This window comes from Eublepharis macularius, chromosome 4, assembly GCF_028583425.1.
Source record: "Eublepharis macularius isolate TG4126 chromosome 4, MPM_Emac_v1.0, whole genome shotgun sequence".
NCBI classification, from domain to species: Eukaryota; Metazoa; Chordata; class Lepidosauria; order Squamata; family Eublepharidae; genus Eublepharis; species Eublepharis macularius.
Genome location: NC_072793.1, coordinates 144682614 through 144693388, shown reverse-complemented (window position 1 = coordinate 144693388; position 10775 = coordinate 144682614). Strand labels below are relative to the sequence as shown.

The 10775-nt window shown below is 40.6% G+C and overlaps 1 protein-coding gene across 1 annotated transcript in view; it reads left to right on the top strand.

Moving 5' to 3' along the window:
• The first annotated feature begins 605 nt into the window (after positions 1 to 605).
• The window catches only part of SLC25A26 (solute carrier family 25 member 26), a 142002-nt gene continuing 131832 nt past the window's right edge, over positions 606 to 10775 (top strand). The window contains exons 1-3 of the mRNA XM_054975671.1: positions 606 to 688; positions 5822 to 5978; positions 8514 to 8623. Of these exons, the coding sequence (XP_054831646.1) occupies positions 656 to 688; positions 5822 to 5978; positions 8514 to 8623 (300 nt within the window). The 5' untranslated portion in view covers positions 606 to 655. The remainder of the gene's footprint in view (positions 689 to 5821; positions 5979 to 8513; positions 8624 to 10775) is intronic.

Genomic DNA, 10775 nt, shown 5'->3' with positions numbered 1-10775 from the left:
AGCATTTTAGAAGGGGAAAGGTTAATGAAAGCCAGAGATTTCCATGTTTTGATTTATAGAATACTTTTCTCTTGTCTTTAATGCTTCTCGCTGTTTTTTATAGTCCTATCATTTCTTTGGGGCCCATTCTGGCCTGTTCCATAGTTTTCTGGGAACATTTTGGCAGGAAAAAAGCATGCCTGACTGTTGACAGGCAGCTATTTACCAGGTGATGTTATTTAGCTCCATGTCCTGAAAAGCTTCACCTGCCCATTTCCACACATCCAGCTTCTGTTCAAAGGGCAGGACGTTTTCCTCCAGAACTCTGTATGTACTGGGCGGCAGGAAAGACAAATTACAGTGGAAACTGACGTGCATTCTGGATTAACAGCCCAGTCCTATGAATAGCTCGGCATATGCTCAGAGGGAGGAGGGAACGTGGAATATACTCTCCAATGAAATACTCTGAGGGCAAAAGGAAAGCTTACGAGCTTCACTTGTTGCCACTGCACATGCGCTCGATGTAGCTCCGCGCTAAGAGTCGACTATGGCAAGATGTAAACAAGTGTGGTCATATGACATACTGAAGGCGGGGCTGAGGGTTGTAATATGGCTGCGCCCATGAGCGGCGAGAGTCTGATGTCTCTGCCTTGCCTGGGTCAAGTCTTTTGTGCACATGGACCGGGGTGATTTCTTGGTCTCCCTAACGGTGAGTGAGTGGCTGAGTGGGGATTTGGATGGAGTTCTTCAAGGTAAATAAACAAGCGAATGACGTAACAATGAGATAAAGTTCGAAGTGCAAAAGAAGGATTTCGCTGGACACCACTTCGCAAGCGAAAGAAAATGTTTAGGGGCAGGGGGAGAGAAATGATATATTAACACTAGGCTCTTATATCCTTGCTAATTATATGCCGCATTTAAATCATACACCTGCTGCCACATCGACAGCAAGAGAGGCTTAGTCCCAGGTAAACATAGTTGAATTGCAGCCTATCGTTGCAATTTGTTTCATTTTGTGTTTGTGTATGTAAAATGGGTGGAAAGAACGCTATGTGTGACAAACTAAAGATGAACTGCGAGCTGGGGATTCTCTTGGCTCAGGATTTCCCGTGTTGTTCCCATGGCTTCTTTTTAAACAGCAGTGATGTGGTAGAATAGCTGGGGTTTTGATGTTGGACCAATGACTCTTTCTCATTCAAACTTAGCTGTCAGAGTTGTTGTGATGGTAAAGAAAGAAGGAAAAACAACGTATGACATCCTGAGCTTTCTTCCAGAAGGGAGGGATAAAAATACAAAGAACTAATAAAAATTAACAATGTGGCATTTTTAATTTTAATCTTGAGTTTTCTGGAAACATGGCCATCTAAGCAAAAAGCCTTTGTCAAATTATTTACTTCTCATGGTCCTCTTTGGGGCTGTGGTGTTCAGTTGACTTCTTTCTCTCTCATTCTAGTCTATCTCACCAGATTGTTGCAAACATAAGTACAAGAATTATAGCCCTTTCTTATGCAAGTTTGATTTTGGAATGAATCTTTCCTAATCCTTGTTAGGATCAGTGTTTTATAGTGTGGTCCTCTGTGCATCAACTGACAGAGTGAAATATAATTTGGAAAAATGAATGCAGCTACTTTATTTCTGAGTGGTCATGTATACCCTCTTATTGTAAGAATTTTTTATACTAATTTTGGATGAAGGTATTTTCAGAATTTACTTGATTGAAGCTGTGTGCGTGTAATCTCTCTGGTCAGTGACAGTCAATCTGTTTCTTTTTACCATCCCTTCACAGTGTGTGGTATAGATTCACAAAGTGAATCATCCCATGCTGTTGCAATACGTACCTGCTTTGTACTTTTCTACTGATGTGAAAATGATAATTACATTCTTCTGATGTTGCAACACTAATTGATGTTGAATTAATTTTCTGTAATACAGTGATCTAATTTCTCTTTTAAAAATCCTATCATTAGCTTCCATTTAACAAAATCCCAAATGATCCTTTTCCATAGGTGCTAATACAGCTTCCAAATATTATTGGAAAGGGAAATTTAATTCATGCAAATAGTGTAAGGGAAAGGGTTAATCTACTCCCTTCCCCAGATCTACCATCCCTATTCATTTGTCCTCTATCTTGTCTTTACCTTAAAAAAGTAAAACTATGAGAGTTTGACCCATTTATCTATCTGTTTTTATTACTGCCCCTCCCGGAGCTCAAGGTGGTGTGTATGGTTCTTCCCATCTCTGTTCTAAGATCACCTTGGGTCTTAAGAAATTGCTACGCTACATTGTTAGAAGCCCAGAAGAGTGGGAGACAAATCATGGTTGACTGTCCCAGAGGAATTGTCAAGTTAGACTGTTGCAGCAAGAACAAAAGTAACTCTTGTGGCATTTTATAGACTTATTGTGGGAGGAGTTTTTGTGTGCCTATGACTTCAGATGCTTGAAGTATTTTCTAAGCAGCTGGCAGGTTGTGTAAAGTCAGGCAGCACATGTTCAAAGACATCCCCCCTCCCCACGCTTTTGGCTGAATTGGATGTAGACAAGTGATGGGGAGGAAGACAGATTTATTGTGCGACTTGTTTTGAGAAGTGTTGTGGGGGTGACTCCCATATAAACATGTTTGGGGGGAAAAAGATGATTCAGTTGTGTAATTTTGTTAGAGCAGTGTACAGTCTGTTAGTTTTGAGAGTGGCAAAGGGTGGGTAGCTACCATCTAGGTTCCTGCCTTGGTCGTGAGTGTACTCTGGAGTGGCCTTGCTTGGAGGAAATTCTAAGTGTTGCGCAACATATACACTTTATATTAAAATTCATCAACATTCCTAGTACAAAGGATGACAGAAGGATTTGGGCATGATTTGTGGAGCTGGAGATGTATGTTTCCACTATCACTGCATTTGCAAGAGCAGCTTTTGTAAAACAGATTTTACTCATGATATGTACTTGTTGAGTTGAACTTCTTGTAACTTACAGGTTGTCTGTTGGAGGTATAAAAAGGCCACTCATGTATTGTGTACATTTAGTAGGAATTTGCAGGCCTCAAATAACATTTTGCCAGGTTCATGCCAAGGCTATTTGTTTTCGTTCTGTAGTTTTAATCCCAGCCTATACAAAGTATGTTACGCTTTCACAATAAGACTGTAGTAATTTATGTTAGATCTCATGATAAACTCAAGCATGCATAGTTACAGGTTGGTTTTTGTCCAGCTAACAGTGAATGTCTAGTGTCTCACACAGTGGTCTGCCACGGAACCTATTACTTGATCCTTTAATTGGTGATCCAAAGGATTGGACTTGGAACCTTCTGCAAGCAAAGCAGATTCTCTACCACTGAGCCACAACCCCCTCCCCATCTGTAAGATACGAATTTGTAGATATGAAGCCGCTGTAGAGCTTTCCAAAGGCTGTCCTGGCCCTGAGATCTTTTTAACTAGAGATGCTCAGGGGAACTTATGTATGCAAATCATGTGTTCAAATCACTGAGTTATTGGACCTCTCCAGTGTTTCTAGAGGTGACAGGTCCACGCAGCACAGACCAAAGGTAGCCTGCAGGGACCTTGCATTCATGAAATAGGTTCATAATAGCAGAGCACATTTGAATCGTCTTTCAGGAGACAAGTAAAAGGATTATGCAGTCAGCCTTAAAGCTGCAGACGTGGTATTGAGAGAGGGTGTCTAAGTTGCTTTGCTGTCTAAAAAAAAAAAATCATTACTGTTTTCCACAGATGGAATAAGTCAGTCAGGTATTTGCACTCTCTGGCAGAAGCTCCATTAGCCACTTCATGAATTTAAATTGAGTTTAAGATACAGAAGTTTGAAATCCAAAGAAGCAATTAGTAACTTTTGATTCATGCTTTTGCAAGATGGCAAGATTAAAATCAGATCAATTTTCTTTTTTCTTTTTAATCACTTGCTGGAGATAAGAATTCTGATGGAAAAAGAGCTAGAAGGATAGGGGAAGGTGGTGAGAAAATCAATGCATGCAAAATAGCCAAGCAGATTAAAAGAGTAATTAACTTATTGATTAAAACTTTAACTGTAGCTAGTGAGCTCCTCTTGAATAGGATAAAAAGGAATATCAGCACGGAGTACAGCTTTATTTGGCTGCTGTTATCAAAGCAAGCTTTCAGTAGTACCATGTGAGCTGAAACAAATCTTTGTTGGGCTTGATTTTTTTTTCAAGCCAATAAACATTTATATGAATGTTTGGGTGTTTATTCAAGATACTCGGGCTGGGTGGGTGGGTAATTAATTTACATTACTTGCTGGCTGACTATGAGAAAATTTCATTAAATGGTGCCATGCGATAGTGCAGCTAGCAAATACCCTCAATATTTGCTAGCCCATGAAAATCTTTGCTAGCCATCCTGCTCAATATGCTTTATTCATCATTAAAGAAAGTTGGCTTATCTAAAACTTCCTTGCTTGGTCACCTTCAGTATGAGAGAGCCAGTATGGCACAGATGTTGGAGTGTCAGACTAGGATCTGGGAGGCCCAGGTTTGAATCCCCACTCTGCCGTGGAAGCTTGCTGGGTGACCATGAGCCACTTCCAGCCTAATCCTCACAGGAAGTTGTGAGGATAAAATGGAGGAAAGGAGACTGATGTAAGCCACTTTGGGAAGAAAGCCATTGGGAAGAAAGGCAGGTTGTAAATTAAATAGGTAGAAGTAAATTCTTTACACACTGCTGATTAGTAGGCAAGTGGCTTTTTAGAACTCTGCGGGAGTTTCAAGGGAGAAGCTGGGCTGATTCAGCTTTGGTGCTCGGAGGGCAATAATGCTCCAGTTTACAGATCACCTCCCCTGTTCAGTGTTCCATATTCAGACAGGAATTATTCCGGTCGCTTAAGTTTTGAAGGGAATGGTTGTACTGGTGAATAAAGCACTGGTCACAAGCCTCTGGATAAGGATTTAAGGTGAACAAGAAGAAAGTGACCTGTAGGACTAAAACAAATCATAATTTGAACCTTGGTACAGTATTACTTAGTCCATTGGCTGTGTGCTCTTGTTTGCTTCTTTTTCATGTTGAAATTCACATCGAGGTAAAATGTGGTTATGCAGCAAGCTCTGATTTTATTTATTTACTGTGTTTATGCCCTGTTTCTCTCCCCAAGGGGGACACAAAGTAGCCTGCATTGTTCTCCTCCTCCTTTTCCTCACAAGAACACTGTGAAATAGGTTAGGCTGAGAGCACATGACTGCCCCAAGGTCACCCAATAAACTCCCATGGCAGAGTAGGGATTCAGACTTGGCTTTCCCAGGTCCTAGTCCATACTCCAACACCTACACCATGCTGGCAGGCAGTCAGATGAGAAGAACAGATTCTGATTTGTGTATGTTAACCCAGTTCATTTCTTGTGTCTCTCCCACCTCTTAGTAAGTAAGATACTGTGGCCAGCTGGCTGTGAGGGGCAAGTGTCTTTCTCACTGAATCTCAAGGCAGAATTATACAAGTGTGAATTAATACAATAAATTGCTGAGACTTTTCAGTAAACAATGCTATGGGTAATAAGGTTCTGCAGCACTTTGGATGAGGTGAAAGCCAGAACTGGCTGTTGACTTTTGGATACTTTTAGTAAGAAAAAATTCAGCACCAGGAAACCCAGTAGGAGGCATCACGGTGCCCATGACTGCCACATTGAAGATCACTGGTCTGAGGCTAACTCAGCGATTCCATGGTTAAGTAAGGACTGTCAGCCTTTTCTCTCCAACTTCTACTATCCATTGCACCACATTGACTAATCCCTGTTCTCAAACAGTTCTCATTAATTGCCCAACTCTGTCTGTTTCTGCCTTTCTGTTGTCAGTAAAATATATATTGTCTTTCTGTCCCTCTGTATTTTGTAGGCTGGAGGACTAGCTGGAATGTGTGTTGACCTGATATTGTTCCCTTTGGATACAGTCAAAACTAGATTGCAGAGTCCCCAGGGATTTAAGAAGGCTGGTGGCTTCCATGGCATTTACGCTGGCGTCCCTTCAGCAGCAGTAGGGTCTTTTCCAAATGGTAAGGATGTTTTGTATAAGGCTGCTTTCACACGCTCCATTTTTGGGGGGGTTTCCCTGTCCCAAAGCCACATCTTCCTGATCTGCTTCGAGAACTCTCCTTCCGCAAGCATCGTCCTCATGCATGTTTTTTTTTTAATAAAGAAGAAAAAGATTTAATACAAGAAATAATAAAACCATGCATGTTTTGTGGGTGTTTGTCGTGGAAAAGAAAGGTCCCAAAACAGAAAACACATTCTTTATCTGCGCCTCGTCACAAATGATGTTGGTGCATTCCTGCCCAACTTTCCTTTTTTTTTTTTGAACGCATGTGGGATTCATCTTTATAATTCATCTTTATAAGATCTTGGTGATTCTTATATAATGTCAGTGCAAAGCTATGTAAAGTATGGGGCAATATGGCTTAGATGCCATTGTTTCCGCAAACCTTTCAGACCTACCAATTCTGGGGATACTTTTTTCCTGTTTTCATAGCTTTAAGCATCTTCCAGCACTGAAAATCCAAGACATCCCTTAGAATAGAGGCAATGCTGATAGCTTTAGTGACACTGTCTTTGAACTTTGAGAGCCACCTCAAGAAGGACTCTGGAGAGCTTGTATATACATTTTCTAAATAATAAATAAATAACATGCTGTAATCTTGGTGCCATCACCAAAAAGTCTCAGTCATTCATTGATACCTGTCAAAAAGATGTGTGCCTGATTGTGTGGGAGTAAGGAATAAGAAAGCTTTCAGCTTGGATAGAGGCTGAAAGAAGTTAAAAGAGTAGAATGTGTATGGGTGAGGATGGAGTCCTAAAAAATATTGAGTTACAATAAAGTTAGTGAAAACATAACTGAAGAAGAGAGAGCTTCCGCTTATGAGGAAGGTTTCTTCCTGTTTCCGAACTCTCTTTTGTTACTAGATGTTAATAAAAGTTCACAGCAGCATCCTCGGGCACCTTCAAACCTTCTAAGCCCTTCCTAAGATGATATGAAATTTTTCTGTTCTTTATCTCCTTCACTCTTATCTCCTTTTGGAGGTGATAAGAATCTTTTGATTAGCGGCAGAGGGCAACAGCCGAGCCCTACAACACAAAACATCCTCGTGCACACTTTCCGTACTTGCCTTCTGTGTGGAGCATTTGCATTTTTAAAATTCAAGGTGTTTTTTTTTTTTTTAACCCCAGAATGAGACAGAAGTTTTAAATTGTCTTACCGTAAAGGCAAATACTGAATGTGGTCTGTGGCAGAGGCCTCTTTAGATTTCTCATCAATAAAAAAAATTGCTGTGATTTCAATGTCTGACCTTGACTTTTCTTTTATACTGCTACTTTGGTATTGTTGGATTGGTGCAACTTTAAGAGAGGAACAAAGTATTTAAAATGCTGGTGATGGTTTGCTAAAACCAGTCTGTTTAACTATTCACTGGCCTTTGGTAGCCTGAATTCAGAGTTGTCATGTGGATATACACTGCAGTGCCCTGTTTTAAGCTGTACATGCTTATTTTGTCCTTGATTTCCTATAGTAGGGAGAAATATAAGAGCTGAACATTTTGACTGATATAAATCAACTTCCAATCTTACCCGAACTGTATTTTTAACTCAGGTATTTGGTATAGGAATGCTGTCAAGTATATTGTGAGCAAATGGGGGGAGGGGTTTGCCTTCCCCAATAGATTCCTCCTCAGTGCTTTCCCTTTCAGTTTCCCGAATCATATCATAAATTAAGGCAGGTTTGAAGAGCAGATTCGGATTTCACCAAATGGATCACTTGAGAGAATCAAAATAATGCATATGTGCGTCTAGATCAGGGACATTAATCTGTGCTATATGTGAATTTTATATTTTATTTCACCAAGCACAAAAGACCTTTCCAGGGTCCTTAAGATAGCAGTGAATCATTATATTTTTTATCCTGTAATATATCACTAGATGGGCATGGGGTGTCAGAATAAGTGGAGGGTTTTTTATTATGCAAACAGAAATTGCACGAACTATTAAAGCTGATGTTTAAAGAGCAAGTGTGGTATACTGATACGAGTGTTATCCTATGATCTGGGAGACCTAGGTTTAAATCTACTCTGTCATGGAACCTATTTGAGTGACCTTGTACTAATCACACTCTCTCAGCTTAACCCTCACAGGATGGTTGTTGTGAGGATAAATTAGGTGAGGGGAAACTGATGTTGTAAGCCACTTTGGAGAGAAAAGCAGGGTATAAATATATAAATAAGTATACATGCAGCATTTTGAAAAGCTAGCCATTTGCCCTTTTAAACATCTTATAATACAGAAATGAGTATTGACATCTCTGATAAACTAAAGGTAAGGAGCTTGGTGAAGATCTTAATTGGCACAGAGCTTTGTGCTTGAATATGATTAATTGGTTGAACAGGTTGGGGGGGAAGGAGGGGGGGGAAGAAGTTTGGAGCGCCATGTTGGGCTAGAAGCTCTTCAGCTGTGCAGTTCTTAATGTTTACTCAACCCTGTAGCAACAACAGTGTTTGTTAAAAAGAAATCTTTGTTACCGTAATGGATGCCTTTTTCTGTTTCAGCTGCTGCCTTTTTCGTCACGTACGAGTATGTGAAAGCAGTTCTGCACACAGATGCATCTCCATGTTTAGCTCCATTAACGCACATGTTGGCGGCCTCCTTTGGAGAAGTAGTAAGTAACAGTGGAATCTGGTTTATTTTTAGTGTTTGAAAGAAATAAGTAAGCTAGAGGGCATCTTCACAGGTGTGTGGCTGCATGAGGGGCCATATCCTAGGGGAGTTTGTGCCGTCTGCAGCTGTACCAGCTACTTGAGAAATTCAAGCAGGTGCTACCTGTGAAGGGTCTAATAAACCCCGTTGTTGAGGGTTATTTAATGTTTGTTGCAGTGGTTTCCAAATAAACTTATTTATTTGGAAACTTATAATAAAGTTTCCAAGCTTATTTGCAGTGGTTTCCAAATAAAATTGAACGTGCACCCAACATGTCAAGGCTTTTATTTTGTTGAGATGTCGGCAGCAGGTAACTGCCAGTACAGAGAAAGCATCACACGTGAACCCTTTTTCATTCCTGAAGGAACTGTCAGTAGATGGAATATGATGCCTGTCTGAAAAAGAGAAATAGGAGGATTCTCCTACTAAGGGAAATGAGGCCTCTGGCTCCTTTTGTTTGGGGATGAAAAGCCAGGCCGGTAATTGATCCTGGGATTTGGATTTGGTACAGTGGGATCTCATATTGTAGACACAAATTGAGAGATTAACTCCCCCCTCCACTGTCTCATATTGAGCTTCACTGGATTGATTTCAGTGTATCCCAAATTGCAAGCAAAAGGGTGAAAGTTGTAATTATAGTTTTATTGATTACTCATTAGGATTTAATCAAGCCATAGCCACAGGGAATGGCTATTATTTTGCAACTGGTCTCAAATTCGAGTCTCCCCTCCGGCCCCCAAACACTTTAATTGCTTGGTTGTAACAAATGGGTAGTGGATAAGGGGGGCAGTAATGAGCCCCAAATGTAAACTGTTTAAAGGCTCCTTTTTTTTTTTGCCCCACTGGATTATCTGAGCTATTGAAGAAGAGGATGGTTCTTGCTTCTAGCTTTCATCATCATCATCATCATCATCATCACCATCGCCATCATCATCACTGTGCTTTTATACTGCTCTTCTGGACAGATTAGTGCCTCACCCAGAGCGGTGAACAAGTTAGTGTTATTATTATCCTCACAGTACAGCTGGGGAGCTGGGGCTGAAAGGAGTGGCTCACCCAAGGCCTCCTACTGAGCTCATGGCAGTAGTGGGATTAGAACCAATAGAGTGCTGATTCGCAGCCGAACCACTTAACCACTGTGCAGTTGGGAGAGCTGGTTTTACTGTTTCTTATAGAGATGCACATGGGGAGACTATACTAGTGGAAACATGCTATCTTCTTGAGGACACAGAGGTCACATGAAGAGAAGCTGCTCAGGGAAAAAAGTATTGTAGAAAGACCCAAATGAGGCTGGCCTCTACAATCTAGGATTTGATTATTAAATCGGTCTTGGTCCTCGTGATAGTGATTAAGATTGGGAATTGAGTGATCAACAGTGCAATCCTAAGAAGAGTTACTCCAGTCTAAACCCATTGAACTCAGTGGACTTAGACTGGAGTAAACTCTTCTTAGGATTGCACTGTAAGACTGAAAAATACAGAAGGAAACTCCATTTGAGACAGAAACAAAGCAAAAATAAGAGCTTCTTGAAGACTCTTAGTTCAGTGCTCTTCTGTTCAGAAAACAAAGTAGATATTTTTGAGGCTTCTACTTTCTTCATGATACTGCATTGTAATATGATACTGAATCTTAATATTGTCCACTTCCCATGTTGTTTCGGTCTTTGCAATGGAAGGGAGAGATGGCATTCTACACTTCTTGAGCTTTCCTTGTCTGTAACTTTTCTATATCTCTAGCTTGAATAATTTTTAGGAATGATTGCAATAACTGATGGATATCATAATAATAATAACAATAACATTCGATTTTTATTCTGCCCTTCAGGACAACTTAATGCCCACTCAGAGTAGTTTACAAAGTGTGTTATTATCCTCGCAACAATCACCCTGTGAGGTGGGTGGGGCTGAGAGAGCTCCCAGAAGCTGTGACTGACCCAAGGTCACCCAGATGACTTCAAGGGGAGGAGTGGAGAATCAAACCCGGTTCTCCAGATTAAAGTCCTGCCACTCTTAACCACTACACCAAACTGTCTCTTCACCTTCAGAACATCTTCAGAAAAGGCACAAGGTATGGTCCTTCTGGAACCATGATACCCTATGAAGGCAGTGGTTAAA